General features: G+C 43.0%; 2 protein-coding genes across 2 annotated transcripts; one reads left to right on the top strand and one right to left on the bottom strand.

The window, feature by feature from the left end:
• Positions 1–8,651: 8,651 nt before the first annotated feature.
• Positions 8,652–9,951, top strand: LOC148121555 (olfactory receptor 52H1-like). Its single transcript, XM_087908614.1, has one exon. It carries the CDS (start codon positions 8,667–8,669, stop codon positions 9,606–9,608), a length of 942 nt encoding a protein of 313 aa, XP_087764740.1. The 5' UTR covers positions 8,652–8,666; the 3' UTR covers positions 9,609–9,951.
• Positions 9,952–17,346: 7,395 nt separating this feature from the next.
• Positions 17,347–19,298, bottom strand: LOC125397282 (ubiquilin-1-like). Its single transcript, XM_048429558.3, has one exon. The coding sequence runs from the start codon at positions 19,073–19,075 to the stop codon at positions 17,516–17,518; it is 1,560 nt and encodes a 519-aa protein (XP_048285515.3). The 5' UTR covers positions 19,076–19,298; the 3' UTR covers positions 17,347–17,515.
• Between the last annotated feature and the right edge of the window lie 3,589 nt (positions 19,299–22,887).

Below are 22,887 nucleotides of genomic sequence, written 5' to 3'. Positions count from 1 at the left end.
AAGGTCCCAGATTCATGTCCAGACCCTCAGCAGTCTCTGGCTCTGGCTCACTCGCTCAGCGGTTGTTCCCCTATACCTGTTCCAGTCTCAGGTCTGCTCTGGCCCAGGTTACTAGCTCAGTCCTTATTCACCAATGTCCCCAGACTGAATCCACTCCTGCTCCCGTGGAACTTGCTTTCTCGGGACCATTCTGGCCTAGATAGCTGTTTTAGTCTTAATTTGTTTTCTAATCTAACTTTTTGGTTATTCGTTAGTGTCTTTACACATTTGATCCAACTCATGTCCACACCCCTTTGCTACACTGTTTTGGTCATTTCTAGGAAGAGTGGTGTCAGAAATGCAGGAACATTTGTACATTTAGATCTTACAATGGAAAGAGTCCTTCAGCAGTGTCCTCTGGACAGAGTGACAGCCTACAGAATGAAAGTATTTTACCAGCTACACATAGGATAGAGGACTGCTACAAAAGATACATAAAGAACTAAAAGTACTTAACATCAAGAAAATATACTAACTAAAAAATGGATTACAGATATAAACAGTATTCAATAGAGGAAACTCAAATGACTGAGAAGCACTTGAAAAGTTCCACAACCGTAACCATCAGGGAAATGCAAATCAAAACTTTGAGACTGCATCTTAAATCTATCAGAATGGCCAATATCAATATAACAAATTCTGGTAAGGATGTGGAGTAAGGGGAAACGTCATTCATTGGTGGTGGGAACACAAACTTATACAGCCATTATGACTGTAAGAACAAGGTTGAAGTGATGATCTCTCTAGGAAGGGGGAAATGGAATAGATAGTTAAGGTTGCACAAGAGAGGAAGGAATAGGAGGATAAAACAGTAAAGGGGAGGGAAGAGGGACATCAGAAGGGAAGATCAGGAACAACTAAAATTAAGGTCATTTGACAGGGTCATTTGTAAGCTTAATACAGTAGAAGCTTCCTAAATTATATACATATATGCATATACTAAATGCAATTGTCAAGTAGCAGGGGAGACAGAGCCCCATCTAGACATCACTTGTTACCAAATGAAGATTCCAGTACTAGGAATGGGTTACATCTAATGAATTATGGGACAAAAAGGTCTCATGAGAAGCCCCAACCAACACAGGCTGTTGTCAAACAAACTATAAGTTGTTCTCCACACTGCTGTAGGAACAGCTACAAAATTTATGGAACAGTTGAGCTGGTGCCTACATAGAGCCTTCTCCCCTCAGTGCTAGTGTTCTTGGTACCAGAATTTACTTTACATCCTACCAGAGGACAAAAGTAAACACCAACCCAGATACAAAGCCTCCTGCAAGATACACTAGTGCCATGGTGGCACAAAGCTTGTGGGAGTAACCATCCAATGCCAGGTTTGATTTAAGGTCCACTACATGAGATGAAACAAATACCTGGCATTGCTTTGGTGACCAAGAAACAAGGACCTAGGTGAAAATCAAATACTTCTGTTATACTAAAGGAATGTAGCAATAAAATGACTTCTAAAGACATACAGTTATACCAGTGTTTGTCAACCCATGGATCACTACTCCTTTGGAGACAAATGATCCTTTCACAGGGGTTTTATAAGACCGTCAAAAAACACAGATATTTATATTATGATTCATAACAGTAGCAAAATTACACTTATGAAGTAACAATAAAAATAATTTTATAGTTGGATGTCACCACAACATGTGGAATGGTATTTACTGTATTAAAGCAGCATTAGTGACATCAAGAACCACTGTGCTATATACATCAGTGCCTTGTGCAGCCATCATCGGAGAAGCTTCCGCCTGCACCAGATGAGAACAAATGCAGAGATCCACAATCAACAATAGTCAGAGTCAGAGATCTTGCAACACTCAGCCCTAAATGAGTGGTCCCCTCAGATCCCTCCATGCAGTGCTCAGAACCCTGCAGAAGAGGTGGTAGGAAGAGTGAGAGTCAGAGGGGATGGAGGACACCTAGGAAACAAGGCCCTACAAACACAGCAGGACCAACGCCCACATGAACTCACAGAGACCGTGGCAGCGTGCACAAGCCAGCACTGGTCTTCAGTAGATGGGACCTTAGAACTGAAAGGAGAAGTGGACACCGCCCCATCCACAACCCAGAAGCTATATTCAATTAATAATCACTTGCAAATGAATAAATTAGTTTTCTCCAAGGCACTCTCGCTGTTGAAACAAATTACTCTTCAAAGTAGGCTTCATACCCCTCAGTAGACGGACAACAAAATAAACTCAAGTGCACCTTTGGAGGTCTTTGTCTCATACTGTTGTATCATGGCATCTTTTCCCAATCTTACAGGCCCTTTGTGTATATATTGTGGTTCTCAGTTTTGTCTTTATGGGATTCTTGTGGGTTTGAACAGATATATTTCTGTGTATATACGTGTTTCTTGTGCTGAAGGGGTTAAACTCTACCACCCTCACAAATGAATTTAGGTTTCAGTTCTCTAAAGGAAGCCTGCACAACCTTCTCAGGGTCATCACTGTCTTGTACAGGTGAGCGACCCCACATATGCTGGAATATTAGTAAACACTCTATGCTCCTACATACTAATTGAGTCTGTGGTCTTCTTTCAGCATTTCCTCGGACCCTGCAGTGCTTTTCCTTTGTCTTTTTCCTTCTGTTTGTTTTCTATGTCCTATTCTAATTAGTTTCTTTTAGCTTTTCCTTACCTTATTATTATTCCTTACTGTTGGTTTTCTAACAAGAGATGGAAAGGAGGTGGATGGGAGGGGAGGTGGAGAAAAACAGAGAGAAGTTAAAAAGAATCCTATGATATAAATTCCATTTTGTAAGGCTTCTCTTAACTAATCATTTTTATTCCTCAATCATCTACTATATAACATGGTTTGTTCCATTTCATTGTTCCATTTGTTCCAATTGAATTATTCAATTTTATTGTTGGTTAGCCTTCCTTTGTATGACTGTATGCAATGAGCTTATTGATGGTTTTTATAAGTGTCTTGGCTACTTAGATTATATCAAATAAAGATGTGTTATGGATATACATATACATACATATCTTCTTGTAGATATATCTGTTATTTTTTGTAAATTTGCCTGAAGATTAAATTTTTGTTATAGGATATATTAGTTATATATGGTTATAAATTACAATATAATGTTTTCCACATGTGTATACAATGTATTTTTAATGTGTTCACCCTCCCCATTTCCCTTCCTTAGCCCTGCCTGTTTCCTGTTGACTTCCTTTCTCTTCCCACCTAGTCTGCTTGCATTCTCACAGGTTAGGGGTTATTAGGGTTTCTTACAGGAGCCTCACCAGGAACTTCAGCACTGGAGAAAGCATCTCACTTCCCTAGCAACCAACAGTTCACTGTCTATAAATCCTCAGGATGGGTGGGGCCTTGAGAACGTCTCCCACCACTATGATTGAATGTTAACAGGCCAGGTCTGGTGTAGGTAGTCACCCAGTGTGCTAAAAATTCACAAAGGCAGAAACATAAACAGAACAGAACAAAGAGTTCATGAGTGTCGTGCCCATGTTGTGTTCTGAAGACAACATTGCTCCACATTCCACCTCTTCCTGCAGTCTGACGTACTTTCCGCTTCCCAGTGTGTCGTGTTTCCTGTCACCACATTCTCAGCAAGACTAGAATTTTAAGTCATTGCAGTATTGCAGCTTAGAGGAGTGTATACCTTTTATATGGGGCTTTTATTTATGCATGATTGAATTTGTGATAGTAAGGACTTTTGACATGTAAAACTGGCAATTTTATATATTTATTTCATAAAATATTTTTAAGATGTTTCTCATTTTTCATTAGGATGTCTTAACTAATTTATATTATTGAATTGAGGCGTTATTTATAGATTTTGCACATACATCCTTCACAAGATACTTACATAAAGAAAAATTTCTCTCTATTTTTCATTAGTCTATCACTTTTAATGTCTGAACTTCAAACAAAATTTATATAAAGCCAATTTAATATGCTCTAAAATAGGACGACTATATTATTTTATACAAATTTCACAAATGCAATCACAAGGTTTGTTAAAGGAGCAAAAGGCAGAAGAAGAGAGTCAAAGGACAATTTGACCATGATATAAAGTCAGAAGCAACTTATAAAGAGCCCCAGCTCCAGTATGCCTTCGCTAAATACTGCTCCTTAGACAGGACAGAGAAAATACATCCATGAAATTTCAACAATACTGTCTTTTGAACAAGACTGGTGTAATGGCGACACCAGGTGATACGCCCACGTGGACAGGGACATGCAACAGCAATGAAGAGATCATGATCTTAGAAGTGAGAGGGGACATGGGAGGAGTTGACGGGGAGAGGGAGGGGCAAGAGTGACATAGTCGCCATTATACCTGTGAAGTTATGAACAAAATTTAAAAATTACCTGCCAAGAAGGGAGAGAAGTAATGTTTCTGACTTTGAAAAAGTAAGAGAATTCTCTTTTGCAGTTTCCCAAAAGAAGACCAGTTTTTACGACATTTTACCCTTTATGCTGCAGGTCTGTACTTTAGAATAGCCAAGGCACATAGTGCATTTCTGTTGTTTTATACCATGGAGTAGTCTATGGTTTATTTATTTAATTATTTTTATTTTATATGTACTTGTTTAGCAGGTATATGTGTGCCTCACATACATTCAGTGCTGGCAGAGACCAGAAGAAGACATCAGAACCCTTTGACCTGGAGTTTAGGTGGTTGTGAGCCCGTATCTGGGAGCTGGAAATTGAACTCAGGTCCTCTAAAAAAGCATCCAATACTCTTACCCACTGAGTCACCACTCTGGCCCTGTGATGTCTTTTTTTAAAAAAAATAGTGACTATAGAATAGTTACATAATCTTTTTATAATAAAGAATGTTTTCATTTTTAAGCGAATATGGGGATTATAATACATTATTGGGAAAATTAAGAAATCCCACTGGTGAAGAAATACATTTTTAATATTTATAATATAGATATTCAATATCATAAAATTATCAAATATTTCAATATTAGCATATTGATTTTATGCAATCAGTGTATGAATTGCATTCATGTATATTTGAAAATTGAGAAACTGTCAGTGAAAAGTGATGGAAAAGGCAATGGAAAATTTGGAGACTGAGTTGTAGAGTTTATTCTTCAGTATCAAGAATCTAGAACATGCTAAGTTATTTACATGGGGCTGGTGCAAGTTTATATGAACTGACCAAAGGGCACTAAAGCTACAGGGACACTCTGAGACATCTAAGATTTCTGCCTCAACCGACTGCATAATTTGTCTCTAGATGAAGCTCCCAGGGACACAATGTCTAAAGGTTATTAAAACACACTAGACACGCTCCTCCTCAAGGGAAATGACACAAGTCCTGCCCCTTGTGTGAAAATGGCAATGGAGGGATCACTCCACGCCAGTGACCTCCTGGGAATTTAAGAGCATAAATGTTTTCGTTTTCCTCTCGCGCGTGTCTTTTCCCTTCTGAAAGTGAGCTCACTTTCTTCTGAGTTCTTTCCATCACTGCTGTGACCCGAAAAGAGACTCCACTCTGGTGAGTTGACAACTGCAGTGACATAGTGAGGAAGGATCCCACACCACATGGCTTCTAGTTCTCTCAGTGTCTGAGGGACTCTGCTCTGAAGACCTGTGTGTGGGAGAAGGGACCTTTCTGAGACCAGTGATTCTCTCTAAAAAATTTTAAAGTCACATTTATTTATCTGTGTGTGTGTATGTATGTGTGCATGCATGTATGTATGCCTGTGTTCACACACATGCAAATGTGCACACATGCACACATACACACATGCATATACATGCATTTGTGCCATGGTGCACATTTGGAGGTCAAAAGACAACTTGTGAGAGTAAGTCTCTTCCTTCATTGTGTGGGTTCTAGGGATCTAAGACAGATCAAAAGGCTTGGCAGCAAGAGCCGTTACCTGCTGAGCCATCTCCCTGGCCCCACACCAATTTACTCTATGATAAGGCAGTGGGCACTTAATAGGAAGCTACTGATTTCAAGTTAGAACAGCTAGTGTACTCAGAAAAACTCCTAATATCTCAGCAGAGGTCTTTTGGCAAGAGAATTGAGTTTACAATACGTTCTGACTAAACCAAGATCCCTTGGTACTGATGCTTTGACCGTTCACAATCTCAGTGATGAGTTGTGGTTTCTCTCCCTCTTTGATGTATTCCCCATGACTCTTCCTTGTGACTGGGGTGGAAGGAACAGCAAATCTATGCTCCGATAGGCTGAACTTAAACTTCCTAAATTTTTGAGTTGTTTTGACTTTGTGGGGCTTCCAGAGTTTACTTGTTTATCAGTTAAAGGAGATCACGTGGCCATCAATTAAGGGAGAACATTCTGGAGTGTCTGCTGTTGCACATTGTTCAAAAAAGTTCTGTGCTCTTGGGAGTTTATTCTGCACTAGGCTGCGGACTGGGACTTAGAAAACCCATTCCCAGGGCCTGTGTTTGTCGATGGCCACCTGCATTTCTTCAGGTGGTCTCAATGTGGTCACCTCAATGATCAAGGCAAGTGCCAATGACAAACTGTGAAAGAGTTGCTCACTTATGGAAAGCACTAACTGGGGACCTAGAAGACACGTTACAAGGCCTAGGAGGCCCTAGGTTTCCTTTTTCTGGGCAGAAGACTACAGATCCTCACCAGGTCTTAGTGTAGACCTGTTATGAATTTCTGCCAAGTCACTTCCCTGCCCTTTGAATGGCTTTGAAACTTTACTCTGGCTAATTGCTTAGGTCTTGGATTAGGGCCAGCTCTCTCTGACACTTGCCTTTATATGACTCAGAGGCTGTAGATCCTCAACAATGAGGGACTTCCTGGTATCGATGGCCTTATTATCATTCATTTCTACCTGAAAGAGAAACTGTCTAAAACAGATCACAGAAACTGAGTTAGAATTCACAGGGCATTTTTCTAAGTGTGGGCTCTGTTTAATGCAAAGCTAGATTCTCACAGGTGGATACCAGCAGACCAGAAAGGAAAACTCTGAGGCAGAACTTCTCTATGATTCTTTACTTTTGCCCTAGGAGATGAGGCTCAGCAGACACTTTACCTGAATAAACTCCTCTGTCAGATTTTTGGTTATGGAGGCTTCCTCCACACCAGCAGTGGAAGTGTCTCTTCTGCTAACCATGAAGAGACGAGATCACTTAAGGCTTAGCACATAGGCCCTCAGGGCCTAAAATTTAGGATTTTTTCAAAAGCATCCTTTGGGTTCATGACTTTCTCTTATAGGTGGGTTAATAGTGCTCTCCTCTTCCCGTGTGTCTTCTGAAAGATGCACACTCTTGTATTTGCATCCTCAAAACCCATAAACCAAATCCAACCACATTTCAGTCACTGAAGTAGAAACTCCCACAGCACCCAACATGAGAACCCACTCTTTCATTCATTCTTTTTAAAATTTATTTCTATATTTTCTCATTTTTCATAACAAATCCATATTCGACTCCCTTCTCTCCTCCTGCTACCTCCACCTTCTTTTCCCTCAGCCCCCATCCCATACCCCATCTACTCCTCAGAGAGAAGGTAAGGCACTCCATGGGGAGTCAACAAAGTCTAGCACATTACTTTGAGGCACGACCAAGGCCCTCTCCCCTATACTAGGCTGAGCAAAGTATTCCTCCAGAGAGAATGGGTTCCAAAAAGCCAGAACAAGCAGTAGAAATAAATCCTACTCTCTCTGCCAGTGGCCCCACAGTCTGCCCCAGCCATACAACTGTCATCTGCATTCAGAGGACCTAGCTTGGTCCTATGCTGGTTCCCTCGCTCTCAGGCCATGCAAACTGTTTCCCATCATGGTCTAATTGCTTGTATTCTCACTCCTCCCTCTCTTCTACTGGACTTTGGGAGCTCAGTCCAGTGCTCTGCTGTGTTTCTCTGCATCTGCTTCCTTCAGTTACGGTCATCCGTTCTTCTTTCACGAGCTTCCTCCTTGAGCACGCAAACCCATCAGTGTGTTTTACAAATGTCTTGTCTGAAGCACAGGATCCACCCTGTAGAAGACAGTGGTCTTCTTTCTTCACAGCGCATCTCCATCAGTACAGCATTAAAAAAGAAACTTAAGATTTATTGTAAATTCTGTGTGTATGTGTGTATGTGTGTAACTGGTACGTAGACATGAGTGCAGGTGCCTGTGGAGGCCAAAAGAAGTCAGATGCCCTGGAGCTGGAATTACAGGTGATTGTGCTCTGTGCTATGAGGGAGTGAGCACAGAATTCTCAGTACTGCTCTGGAGAGTGGTACTCTATTGTCACCTCTGAGCCATTTCTCCACTCCCAGTATCACATTTTTAATGTGTGTATTTTTGTCCCTATCTTTCCTTACTCCATTCTATTTTTTCCATCAGATGTGCATTTCCTTCTTTTAAATTGGCCCATTTTAAAGACTTTAATTTAATCACATGCGATTTCTGACTCACATAGTGACCTTTTTATAATGTTTACTAATTGATATGTATACATTCCAAATGAAGTGAAGCTATTGGCAAATAGAACGGGCAATGGGTACTTAGTCTACAGGCATTTCTTCATCTTGATAATAGGAAGTGCTTCCATGAGGAATGCTGATCTGTCACCAACATTCTGCACTGGAGTGGGACTGCTCCCTCTCATAAATGATTCTGAAAGAATCTGTCTCCTCAGGCAGCAGGTCCCACAGAGGCCATGAACAACCTAAGCTGTTACAACCCACCTTCGTTCATCCTTGTTGGGATACCCGGGTTGGAAAAGTTTCACATCTGGATCGGCATTCCCTTCTGTGTCATCTATGCTGTGGCCATTGTAGGCAACTGCATCCTCCTCTACCTGATTGCCGTGGAGCAGAGCCTCCATGAACCCATGTTTATACTCCTGTCCATGCTGGCCAGCACAGACCTCATCTTGTCCACTGCCACAGTACCCAAACTGCTGGGAAACCTCTGGTTTGGCTCCCAAGAGATTACCTTCTCTGGTTGTCTCACTCAGATGTTTTTTCTGCACTTCAGCTTTGTAATAGACTCGGCTATCTTGTTAGCCATGGCATTTGATCGCTACGTGGCTATCTGCTTGCCCTTGAGGTACAACACCATCCTGACTCGACAGGTCATTGTCAAGATCATGGTGAGCATCATTGTGAGGAGCTTCTTAGTCATCCTGCCAGATGTTTTCCTGCTGAAGCGGTTGCCATTTTGCAAGACACGTGTTATCCCTCACACATATTGTGAGCACATAGGTGTTGCCAGGCTTTCCACTGCAGACATCTCTATCAACATCTGGTATGGGTTTTCTGTTCCCCTCATGACTGTCATCTCCGATGTCATCCTGATTGCTGTATCCTACATCTTCATCCTCAGGGCAGTTTTCCTGCTCTCCTCCCAGGGTGCCCGCCAAAAGGCCCTGAGCACATGTGGGTCCCATGTCTGTGTCATCCTCATGTTCTACACACCGGCCTTCTTCTCCATCCTTGCTCACCGTTTTGGGCACAGTGTCCCTAGAAATGTTCTCATCTTATTTGCCAACCTCTATGTGACCATCCCTCCTGCTCTAAATCCAGTTGTTTATGGAGTGAAGACCAAGAAAATCCAGGACAGATTCCTTCTTCTCTTCTCTTTGGGAAAGACACAGTGAGTGGGCTCTGAAAATCAAAGTTGGCGACATTGATTTGGTGAAACTTTTATCTCCTATTTATTTGAAATGTGATTGATCATTCTATCCATGTACAAAGAACAGGTGAAGAGGAGAGGAAAGAGACCTACAAACCCTGTGGAAAAATCATGGCCTCTTTTGCTTTAGTTCATAAACTTTGGCAGATGAAGCTGATGATCTCTGAGTTAATTGAGCATCACCACAACTGAGGTTTGCATTCCTTACTAGATGTTTGAAGGACTGGCATTCCCTAACACCCTTGTGTTCCACAGCTTCTGAATGAGGGCAGTATGCTGTGCTTTTCCTTGTCAAGTACTTATCAATTCTAATCCTTTCTGCTATGATTACTAAATTTCTTTTGCTTATACTTCTTTAGACCATTGTTCTTCGTGGTTCCTTTACTTGTTTTAAAAAAATGAATAAAAAAGACAAACATCTCTCTTTAATTCCTTTTCATCCTACCCTTGTTGCATTAAATAGAGTTGTTCCTTTTTTCTTTCTAATTTTCTTAATTTCATGCTAGAAGAAAAATCAATTTTTTGTTGAATTTCTGTTGTTTTTAATTTGTATTTAATTTTGAAAGAGTAATGTCAGTTAATTTAGTATACTTATGTGAAGAAAGCATTGTAAAGATTACAGAATATGTTAATAGACATTGTATGTATACAGAGGTTTCTGTAATTCTGAACTCTGAACAATAGATATAACAATCTTGTGAATTCACACACACTCGCATAGATTATAAATCCTTTAAAATTAATTTCTTCAAAACTGATTTAGAAACTCTGAATCAGCTTTTACACAAGTACTGCATTCTAAGCCACCAGAGCTCCAGAACTTCCCTTTATAAAGAGTATATCCCACCCATTTTCCTTTATGGCAAATGGCACCACCAAAACTTGGATGTTAAAACAGAAACTGCTTGCATGTATTCTGTTCCCTTACACTGCCATGTAGCAAAAATAACCCAGCATTTGAATTGAACACTTGAGTTTCAATTGCTCCTAAGTCATTCTGATGGAGGTGTGATTGTGCATGTGCGTGTGTGTGTGTGTGCATGTGTGTGTGCATGTGCACATGGGTATATGAGTGTATGAATATGTATATTTGTGGGGGGGTGTTATATTTTCACCCTTGTTCTGGCATCAAGCTCGACTTTGCTCCAACCTATTATCTGTCTCTCCACAAGTATTTCAGTCTTTCTGGAAGAAGCTGCTACCTTGCCCCATAATTGGCTCCATCCACAAAGAGCAGAGCGAGCATTTTACAACTCACAGTGTGTGTCACATGTGACACCTCACAGTGTGCGTCACATGTGACACCTCACAGTGTGCGTCACATGTGACAACTCAGTGTGCCACTTTTCACCCTGCTGAACTCTACGGTTCCACGTCCTAGGATCACACACACACACACATGTTCTTCCTCAAGTCCTAGGATCACATACACATGTTCTTCCTCAAGTCCTAGGATCACATACACATGTTCTTCCTCATGTTCTAACGCCAAGCCTTGTGTCTTACTTGCATGGATTCATGTTTAATTTATCTTCAGTTCATCTGCACCTCCATGGCTCTTAGAGCAAGCCTCTCTAGATGTTCTGCTTCTGTGTTATCATACTCTGTGGGCTGTTATTTTGTATGAAACAGGACTTAACATGGTGTTCTGTGTAGCATGGACACTGATCTCTGCTAGTCATGCTTTGGGCTTTGAATGAGTTTATCAAGCATGTAACAGCCAAAGCAAAAAATAAAATGATAGGTGGACACACAGATAACATAACATCGTCAAATCAAATGCCTAGAACCTCCAGTAGAAATTCACTGAGGGAGCCCTCCTGAACCAGTCAGCTAGCGTTTCAGATAAAGTGTTCTTTCAGGCAAGGCTTCCAAAGAAAAGGACAAACAACAGCAAGAGGTAACATCACCAAATCTGGGGTTTGCAAACATCCTTCAGAAACTGACATCATGAAATTTACAAGCAAATAGATAGAAAGAGAAAAAGAATCATCCTGAATGAGGTAGCTCAGATTCAGAAAGACAAACATGATATGTACTCACACATAAGTGGATTCTTGGTGTAAAGCAAAGGATAACCAGACAAAGATCCACAACTCCAGAGAAGTTAGGTAACAAAGAGGACCCTAAAAGAGATGCATGGATCATCCTGGGAAGGGGAAATAGAGGAGATCTCCTGGGTAATCGGGGGCAGAGGTCACAGTAGAGGGAAGAGGATGGGGGATGAGAACATGAGGGAATGGGATGGTCAATTTGGGGGCGTGAGGAAGAGGGAGATCAATGAAAGAGATATCTTGATAGAGGGAGCCATTATGGGGTTAGTAAGAAACCTATCACTAGAGAAATTCCCAGGAGTCCACAAGGATGACCTCAGCTAAGACTCCTAGCAATAGTGGAGAGGGTGCCTGTAATCCCCTGTAATCAGATTGGATAATAAATACCCTGTCATCATAGAGCCTTGATCCAGAAATTGACAGCCAACCACACACCAGGCTGAGCTCCAGGAGTTCAAAGAGATGGAGGAGGGATTACATGAGCAAGGGAGCAGGGGGGGTCTAAGACCACAATGGGGAAATCTGTAGAAGCAGCTGAACCAAGGTCATGTGAACTCATGAACTCCAGAGCAGCAGTTGTGGAGCCTGCATGAGACTCTGCTGGGCCCTCTGCATGTGGGTAAGAGGTTTGTGGCTTGGTCTGGTTGCGGGGGGGTGGGGAGGTCTTGCTATGAGACCAGGATCTGTCCCTGGTACATGAGTTGGCTTTTTAGAGCCAATTTCCTATGGTGTTCTTGATCAGCCTTGATACAGAGGGGAGGAACTGGGTTCTGCCTCAACCTAATGTGCCTGGCTTTGTTGATTCCCCATGGGAAGCCCTACCCTTTCAGAGTGGTGGATAGGGGGTGAGCTGGGGAGAGTGGGAGGAGGGGAGGGAGGGGGAACTGTGCTTGGTATGTAAGATAAGATGAATAAAATTAAAAAAAAACAGACTCAGTAAAAGTGGGAGAAGGATTAGAGAAGGCAATAGTGAGGGTGAGTATGGTCACAGTATTCTATGTGTGTATGCAGTTGTCAAAGATAGTTGTTTAAAAATGTAACAGCTAAAATCAGAAAAGTGTGTCAAGAAAGAAAGGGCTCTATTTTTCCTTACAGAAAAAAAATCACTCAAATACAATTTGGAAAAATTGGGGTGGTAGCTCTGTGGTCCTGACAAGAGTGACCCCAATCCTTGGTGTGAAACTTGCAAAGATTTAATTATATTGTAGTAGGTCTGAGAAAGCAAGAAGCTAGTGCCATCAAAGACAGATGTCATATGCTCACTATAGCTGTGGGCTGAAAAATAGGAAGGAGCTAGGAAAAGTACAGACATTTTTCCCTGTTCTGTTAGTCGATTCTGTTTCGTGTGTGTGTGTGTGTGTGTGTGTGTCTGTGTGTGTGTCTGTGTGTGTGTGTGTGTCTGTGTGTGTGTCTGTGTGTGTCTGTGTGTGTGTCTGTGTGTGTGTGTCTGTGTGTGTCTGTGTGTGTGTGTCTGTGTGTGTCTGTGTGTGTGTCTGTGTGTGTGTGTGTCTGTGTGTCTGTCTGTCTGTGTCTGTGTGTGTCTGTGTGTGTGTCTGTGTGTGTCTGTGTGTCTGTGTGTGTCTGTGTGTGTGTCTGTGTGTGTGTGTCTGTGTGTGTCTGTGTGTGTCTGTGTGTGTGTCTGTGTGTGTCTGTGTGTGTGTGTGTCTGTGTGTGTGTCTGTGTGTGTGTGTCTGTGTGTGTCTGTGTGTGTGTGTCTGTGTGTGTGTGTCTGTGTGTGTGTGTCTGTGTGTGTCTGTGTGTGTCTGTGTGTGTGTGTGTGTGTGTGTGTGTGTATTAAATAACTCACTAGAAAAAAAGAGAAAGTCTCATGGAGCAGGAGGAAAAGACTGTACCTGAGAGGCGAGAGATAAAGGAACCCTGTATTTTAGTGGTGGAGCTGGAGATGGAGATTTTGTTCACAGCAGCAGAACAGACAGAAAACATTAGCTCAAAAGCACATTCTCATGGACATTGATAGAGAAACTCAGGTGTGTTCGGTATCAGCCTTTTCGTTAAAATAAGAAGTAAATTCTTCAAGCGAACCATAAACAGAAAAGAAGGTGCTATTGTTTTGATAGGCCAAGCAAAATGAAATATGAGGCCATTCCAGGGAAAGAGGTGAAGATTGAAAAATGAATACCGAGATCAGTTATCTACTGGATTTGTCTTTTAGGAGACTAATATTGACTTTAGTGGGTGGCTTCTGTGACAAAAAAAAGAACAAATCCAGACTGGAGGTAAAAAGTGTAAAGAAATATTTCTAAAAGTGAAATGTGCAAAAGAAAAAAGGATGGCCCACGGCAAAGGAAGCAAAAATAATGAGGGCTTTGTATGTTGTGATTAGAGAGCTCTTGGAGACATGCATAAAAAAAATAACGTTGTTCCTGAATACCTGTTTAATCAATACTACATGTGAAGGATATACATGTCAGCTTTGAGAAATATTTGCTAATTCCCATAGATGAGAGTGCCACCATCTTACACGTGATAAACAGAAATTGTGGGTCATTGCAATAACTGGCACTCACTACAGTCAGTAGATAGACGCTATTGAATAAGGGTGTGTTTATCTGTACCTCCACTGCATGATGATAGGAATGTATATGCTTGTCTACTACAATTTGCCATCTAGAATACAATTTCTTGTAGGCCAGTTTAATATCTTCCACATTATCTCTTGTCACTTCAGTATATGATTATTCCATTTATTTCAGTGAGCGTTTTTACAGTGTATAACCATATGGGCTGATGTATTTAAACATGTTCAGTATGGGATTCTGTAGTGGCATTTCATTTGTATTTTAATAAATAAAACTTGCCTGAAGATCAAATAGTAAAACAGTCACCCTGGTCAGTCTTACAGACCAGGCAGTGGTGACACACACCTTTAATCCCAGTAGCCGCACTAGTTTGCCGTAGAAACCAGGCAGCAGTGGTGCATGTCTTTAATGCCAGCACTAGAGAGGAGTATAAGATGGGAGGGGACAGCTCTCAGGCAGTCTCATTATGAGGATTTTTGAATGTAGGATCACCATTTTGGACTGAGGTAGAGGTAAGAGCCAGTGGCTGGATGCTTTGCTTTTGCGGCCTTCAGGTTTTTATTAATTGTGCTACAGGATTCCACTTACTCATTCTGCCAAGTAGTCTTCCCTCATTTCTAAAAATTTCATTTTTTAGGAATTACATAAGATTTGCTTTAGCACAGGCACTAACTCCTTTCCCCACTCCAGGTTTTCAGCAGTTCTTCACTTCCTAGAGTGAAGATCTCTAGGATCTGCTAGAGAAAGATCCTAGGAGGCAAAGTCTCACAGTGGCTAATACCTTAAGGGTTCTCATTTCATTCTCTACTCTGAGCTGGTACCCTCTGGATATAGTCCAGATATTTCCCCTTCATGGTGGGAAATACAAGTCTTGGTGACCAAAGCCAAGCTTTCACTCACTCACTCATCAGCAACAGGGATTTTTCAGCCTTACCAACAAATTCTACTCAAACCTCTGAGTGCTGCTCCTTTTTCAACCTGAAGATAGAATGCACTAAATTTTGTGTTTTGTGGTGAGGGATGACATCATGAGAATACCAGTAGCTGCTATCCACCAAAGTATAACAAGACCCAGCACCCAGTAAGGCCACTAGTAATAACATAATGATGATTTCCACTCCAATCTGGAGTCTAGCCACAGGGCCTTTGTGATGATGTGAGGTGGTTTAAATACTTCCCTTCCTCCATTCCCCACATCAGGTACTCACTCTCCACTCCTTCCTGGGTTCGAACTCATCTCAGAATATCAGATCAATGCCTTGATGGTATGTATAGCTATTATGTCCAACCTGCAGCCAAAAATAGCTATGAATGTGCCCCAGTGCAAAATTGTGATTTACTTAAACTATTATAAGATTTTGTAGTGGGAGGTGTATAACTTAATTGCACAGCTCTGAAGCAATATCATTTTGCAGTATAAAGAACTTGGACTTGCATACTAGGAAAACAGAGTGTTAAGTATATACTAGGCTCATTTCTGGTAAAGCATGACCTAGAGATATTCAGTCCTCTCCCACAATCTTTGGATGTCTAGGCTCATGGAGCATCACATAACAAGTTACAGCGCCTGCCTCCGAGTTAAGTGCCCTTCTCAACCTTAAGGAGTTCTGAGACTCAGACACACATTAGCTCAGACTTATTATTAGCTGACTGACTCCTATGGCCAGTCTGAATTTTCTACCCTTCATACTTACTAAAGCAATTTTCCGACTATGACCTCCCCTCACCTCCATCCTTCTGTTGCCTATGATCTTAAACTGTTGATACTCTGGCGGATGCTGCATCTTTCTACTCTGTGAGTCCTGCCTCTGATAACCCAGAAATCACAGGAGAGATATCTGGATATAAGTGTGAAATCATGAGCTAGTTTTATTAAGACATAGGGCCGAAACGTAGGATTCAGAGTGGGAATGAGCCAGGGGAATGATACTGAACTGTATTTGGAAGTTCTGAGTCATAGGCTCCCCTAGGACACCCAAAGAGAAGGTGAGCAGGCTGCAGGAAATGCAGAAAGCACAGCTGTTAGAAACCTAGAAGCCATAAATACAAGAGCCAGAACTTTGCTTATAAAAAGGGCCAAAACCTCTGAGAGATAAACTTTAGAAGAACTGATATAACACACTCCAGGGAGCAAACGAAATAGTTGACTTCTTAAATAGGATAAAGGAAGTACTTTCATCAAAGAAACAAGACTCTATAGGTCAAATTCTAGAAATAAAATTCGAGAAAGAGTTCCAAGAGTTTTGTAAAGGCTTTTGCATCTTATTGGGCTAACTCCCTAACTGCAGAGGGTCATAAAATTTTGCCCCTGGGAGGGACGCATATCAAAATTCAGAGGCAAAAACTGGGCAAATAGACCAGTACCTGATATGGCAACAGAAGTAAGCATTTTGGAGGAGACAACCCTGTGCTTCTGATGGAGGCAGGTGTCAAGTGAAGAACTTTAGCTTAGAGGAAGTTAAAAAACAAAAGAACTCTAGACAGACAAACATACAGACAAATATATGTGTTTTTAAGAGGTCTTAAGAAAAGTCAGGACTTCTTGGGAGAGTAGCAGCCAAAATTCTGACTCTGGAAATAGCCAATAGAGATCATGGCAACGCTGGCACTGCGCCTAAATGTGGGTGAATATGAGTAAAAATATCATAAATTTCAGGATTTCTCTATTTTTAGTGTCTTGCAGGGGAGGGGAGCGTGTGTGGGGGCGCGTGCATGTGGCCGTGTGTCTGCCAGAGTCTACCATCAGGTATCTTCCACCTTATTTTTGGAGACTGAGCACGGAGATTACTGACTGGCCAGGCTTGGCTGGTCTGTGAGCTCCAGACATTCTCCCATCCCACTGCTAGTGCTGGGGTTACAGATGCACCACTGAACCAGGCTTTTACATGGGTACTAGGGATCTGAACTCAGTCTTCATGCATGCACAGGAAGCCCTTTACCCATGAGCCATTGAGCCGTCGCCCAGCCCTACGTTATGTTTGAAACACAAAAAGATCCTTAGGTTATTGACACGAGAGTAAGTAAAGCCTATCCTCAGAGCATTATCCAAGTTTCTCCCCAAATAAGATGATGCTGCCCACCCAGCCTCAAACCTGCAACACACAGGAGCTCCAAGCCATCTTCTTTAATGAAGAACAGGCTAGGGCAGTAAGAGCAGGGCTGCCCGAATGTGCTCATAACCCAAGGAGGAGGAATTTCTAAAATAAGTGCCTTTCCTCCCCTTCCCCCTTTTCCTCCCTTTCCACAGAATGGCGCAGGGTGAGCATCCCCTGGAGAGACTAGGCCTGCGGAGCCCCAAGAAGCCTCTCAATGGCGGCATGGATATCTCCATCTGTGGCGATAAGGGCCTGCAGGTTTGCATCACGGTTAGCGAAACCCAAGGCCTTTAGCTGCTCCAGTTCTTGCTGGTAGCGACCTTCAGTGAGGAGGGCCGAGGACAGCACAGTTTGGTTAGGCTGCGAACAGGCGTTGGCCAAGGAATGGAAGAGCTGAAGAAAAGCCAAGGAGTGTTGTGTGGTATCTTCTCTATGGGCTTGTCTTCTACCCCTAGTTTCTGGGGTTCCTCTAGCCCCGCGTGGTTTAGTTGAGTCCCGTAAGAACAGGCCCAGCTCAGGCACCTCCCTTGACAGTATCTGCAGGCCTTGCTCTATCTGTAGCAATGCCTGCAGCGCTCGCGGGTTGGTAAGAATGGGGAGAAGCGGCATATGATATAGTAGAGGACTGCCACTTGCCAGCTGGTGTAGCAGTGCTGGATTCTGCTGCAGGACGTTCAAGGCTCGGCACAAAACAGAGATGGAGAGTCTCGACTGATTGGTTAGAGGGGCCTTCTCCACTGGCTGCTGGCTCTCTTGGAAGGAGAGATCTGAGTATAGCTGTAAATCTAGTGTACCAGGTCGGCACCCTGAACTGACCTGACTTGAGACGATGCCCTTGACCTGAGTAACTCCTCCTGTACTGACCTCTTGTGCCAAGGGCCTGGCCTGAGTGGAGGTGGCTGGGATGGTGGCGGTGGGGTCAGAACTGCCGTGAGTGCTGGCAGCTTCTCCTCTGCACAGCTCTGAGCCTGAAATGTGGCCTTTAGAGGCCACCAATAAGGCCAGAGTGGAAAGCATAATCTGCTGGATCTCAGAGTAGCCAGGACGCATAGCATTGTCACCTCCTGGCACAGCTTTTGGAACCTCCAGCCTCTGCTTCTGTTCCTGCAGGACTTCCTGTTGGCGAGCAGGCTTCGGAAAGGTTTCCGGAAACTTGAGAGCTGAATCGCGTTTCTGTACCGTCTTTGAGGATTCAGGAACTTGCAGGCTATTGGCTTGTTTCTCATTTGTCAGTCCTTGAATCAGAGGTTCTTCCAAGAATTGCACCACCGACTCTGGTGCCATCGTCAGCAGTTGGACAAGCTGACTGAAGAAATCAGCTAGGTCAGGTGAGGTTCGGGCCAGTCGGCCCAGCCTGGCTAGGACCGCAGCACTATCAGAGGCAGATGGTTCCGAGCGGTGGGTAAAATGGCCTGCGGGGCCTGCCAGAGTTCCCGTACATGCTGACCCTTTCAGACGAGTCCTCACTACCACGTGGACTGTCGAGTCATCAAGGATGCCACGCTGGCTCAGTATGTCTTGATCCCGGAGAATCTTCCCAGAGAAGATGAGCACCAATCTGTCAGAGTCACAGTGAAGGAATTTGGAGATTTGCTTCTTAAAGCGGTGGACGTTGCTATTTTCTGCCAGCAAAAATTCCTGGCAGTCCTGTGGGGTCTTGACAAACACTCTGATGATACGCGAGGATGGCTCCCTACCAGACACCAGCTGACTGTCCCCTGCTTCTTCCCTAGCCCGTGCCATATTTCCTTAGGAAGAGGATGCTGGGTTACCTGAGTGCACAGTGGAGCACACACCTTGGAAAGCTTTGATGTGGCACTGCGCACACCTGGGTGCAGGGACCAGTAGGTGTCCGGTGATGTCCTTTCACCTACGTCCTGCAGATGCCACCTCCCAGTGTAGCCCTACAGCCACCTGGCTCCCATACAGGGGGCAGCTGCTCCTCTCTTTGGCAATCTTTAGGGGATATGCTGTCAGTGATGAGGTCACAGTTGAAAGGCAGACCTGAATGGGGGCAGGGCAGAAGTCTGTACCACCTGCCTGAGGCTGGGTTTTCCTCACGGTCAGACTGAAACTTAAATGGGGGTAAACATGTCCCCATGTAGAAACATGTTTAACACAAACCTGTTCCTCTTCAAATCCTGAGCTTGACAAGTGACAATGGTTGAGCACTTGGAAAGCAATGTCTACTTGTTAGCTTAGACAGCACCCATTCTGTCTACTAAGTTACTGTACGCTCATCACGGTCCAGCCGAGGCCTGAAGTGCCAGTTTCTGTCTGAACAGAATGAAGGTGTGTGATTAATACGTATAGGCAGTTCACAGTTTCTGTGGGATACTTGTATCCCAAGGCCCTTGGGTAATCTGTCTACATGGTTATAAAGCTAATATATTCCAAGGTCCTAATAGATGGCAGAGCTGCTTCAGAAAATAAACTGATGGGGAGAGGGGTGGCACTGGGGAGATTCCTACGTGGTTACAAGAGATTGTTCAGCTCCCAGCACCCACTTCATATAGCTCACAATGTCCAGTAACTTCAGCCCTCTTCTGGTTTCTGAAGGAGCTTATACACGTAGCAGACATACACCAGCAAGTAATGGAAGTAAATACAGTTTTTAAAAGAAAGTCTCAGCTCGGAAATTGTTGGTTGGGGTAGAAGAAACCAGAGCAGCACTTGGAATCTAGATCTAAACTGGATTTAATTACTGCAAGACTGATCTAAACAAGATTTAATTACTGTAGGACTGTATGAAAGGGGGCAGATTTCAGCTAAGTTTGGACCACTCCAGGCAAGTAAAGCCTGAGGAAAAACAATCTCCCCAATCTCTCCAGCAGTTATTTGCTGATATGAAGAAAGATTGGGCTGCGTTGTTTTTATAATTAACATTAACAATCATCAGCAACAACAACACACACACCACACAATACATACACTTTTTGTTGTTGTTGTTCTTAGATTTCCAGTGACCACAAAACTCAGCAACAGAAGAATTTGGCTACCTAGAATGCCACCTCTAGGGGAGCTGAAAAGGGGCAAAATGACCATATAGGCCACCATGCACCTGTTACTATTAGGTGCTCTTAAACTTTGGTAGTCTTGAACCAGGATCTCCAGTACCAACAATATCAAGTCCTGATAAGATGTCTTCATTATAAGATGTATCATCCTGATAAGAGAATTTCAGAGCCTGAAAGAACTCATTCCCAGGAAGTTTCAGCCCTATGGCTGGCAGACAGCTCGCCTCTCCAGACAGTGTGCAGCCCATGAACTAACTTCCAGGATGCAACTGTTGCCGCAAAAGCAATTCTTTTGAGATTCACTCACCATGGTAGAGGGTGAGGGAGGAAATGGGATGGGGAAAGCAATGCAACTACATTTTAATTTTAAAATAAATATGAACAATTTCTATTCCAATGGCATTGCTATCGGAATACCATATTCTCTGCAGCACTTTTTTGGACATCTGGTGTGCTAGAGTGTGGAGAAGTACCTAAAATTGTGATTTCTTGGATTCCTAGAGACCTTTCCATTCCCTCATGAAGACCTGAGCTGGGAGCTGCAGCACCCACGTTGAAAGTCAGGTATAATGCTGTACTGGTGTAACTCAAGCCCTGGGAAGAGTGTGGATATCAGTGTACACACGGCTCCTGGATTCTCAGTGTAGCTGGAACATCATCCTCCATTTTAGATAGGAAGCACTGTCTCCAAAAGCTAACATGGAACTTGTCTGGAATCAATATCAATCTCTATTCTTTATATGCAAATGCATGAGCAAGTGTGTGTTCAGGCACATGTGTATATACCTCAGAGGATCGGGGGGAGGAGGAACACCAGAAATCTAGGAGTTATACAGCCAGAGTTGTTTGTTTTGTTTTTATTTTATGTGACCATGTCTGTACACTTATGTGTGCGCGCGTATGCACGCACACACACACACACACACATGCATGTCGCATATAGATACATGTGCAAATAGATATCTGCAGAGCCCAAAAGATTGTGAGATTGTATTGTATTTCCCTGAAGGAGGAGTTATGGGTGTTTTTGAACTATCCAGTGTGGTTCCGGGAACTAGACTTGGGTCTGCAAGAATGGCAAGTGCTCGTAACCACTGAGCCATCTTCTAGCCCCCAATAACTACAATTTTGTTCAAACACGTGGAAAGACCATAATTGTGGTACTAGTTCCATTATCTGAAAAGTGGAATCTTTTCCTTTATATTCTTAATTTTTCTATCCACATATCCACAATTTACATATACAAATCCTTACTAGAATAGCAGTGACTTCTAACTCTTATCTCACCTGCACAAGAATCAGCAGGCCATCTGTCGGAAGGAAGGATTCATTGTGTAACCGGTAGCAACAGTGCTGTTTTCCCTCAGTGTCCACTCAGAATGTGCAATGGAAAAAGTATCCACTTAAAATCACAGCCATCAAAATTTAATGTTTAAACCACTCCAGAGTGGAGGGACTTATGGGAAGGAACTATGACATGGAATGAATAGAGAAAGCCTGAGCAAATTGAAGCATTCCCTTCTCCAGAAGCAAAGGCCTCTCCTGTGACTTCCTCAGTTCTCTGATAATCTATGACTGTCTTGAAAAGCCCATCAAAACCCCAGTTGCCTTCTCTGAAACTTGAATTCTACAGGACAGTGTTTAGAAAAATGAAGTCAATGTCATTTTGTGATGAAGGACGGTCTGAGCATCCACCTTTGTTCACCATTTCCTGACGTTAAAACAATCAACTAGAAAAGGGTAAAGTAGGAGCACAGGGGTGTAAATCCGGGCACACACACGGGGAAACGCTGATACGAGGCTTTGACTCCATGGACATATTTGAGGGAGTCAGAGATTCGAAACTCCCTACAAAATGCTAAAGATCATGCTCTGTTCACATGCTGGGAACTAAGGATGAAAGCAGAAATGAATTTCTTCTGGGCATAGTGATTAACAGCAGGGAGCCTAGAAGTAACCTGTCCATTTTAAACCCTGATTCTATCCGTGTGTTTTCCTTCCATGTGTGCTTCAGCCTCCCTCATCGCTAATTCAAAATTAACGACGCGGCTCTGGAGAAAGGGGAAATCAGTCTTCTCCAGGGACAAGACCCTAAGAGGTCCCCAATCCCAATCGGTCAGGCTTAACTAAACGCGCGAATACAGGCAACAGCAAGGACTGAACAGGTTGTTTTTATGTATACATTGTGTGTGCCCTGTGTGCCGGTTGCGTTGTAAGAATAAAGAAGCTATGATGTTGAAAGGGAGTGAGGGGACATAGGAGAAAACAATTCTCTGCAGACAGCTGTGGTATCTGACACAGTTAATTCCAGCACTCAGAGGCTGAGGCAGGAGGAGATGCTTCAAGTGTGAAACCAGCCTGGCCTACGTAGTGAGACCCTGCCTCAAAATGAAAATCAGGAAACTTCTCTTTGCGCCTGTGTCCTTCCAGAAAGATGCCCTGCACTGCCGTCAGACGGGACACTTTTTGCTAGATGGTAGGGTTTCTCTGTTTACATTCCATCTTCGGATCGCGGTCAGCACTGAAGGTGTGCTCTAG

The sequence above is a fragment of the Myodes glareolus genome, chromosome 7, assembly GCF_982192425.1.
Source record: "Myodes glareolus chromosome 7, mMyoGla1.1, whole genome shotgun sequence".
In the NCBI taxonomy this organism is placed as follows: domain Eukaryota; kingdom Metazoa; phylum Chordata; class Mammalia; order Rodentia; family Cricetidae; genus Myodes; species Myodes glareolus.
This window is presented reverse-complemented; position numbering and strand designations above follow the sequence as displayed.

Excerpts from the sequence above, each read along its gene's own strand:
- LOC148121555 (XM_087908614.1), top strand. The coding sequence starts at position 8,667 with ATGAACAACCTAAGCTGTTACAACCCACCTTCGTTCATCCTTGTTGGG.
- LOC125397282 (XM_048429558.3), bottom strand. The coding sequence starts at position 19,075 with ATGGCACGGGCTAGGGAAGAAGCAGGGGACAGTCAGCTGGTGTCTGGT.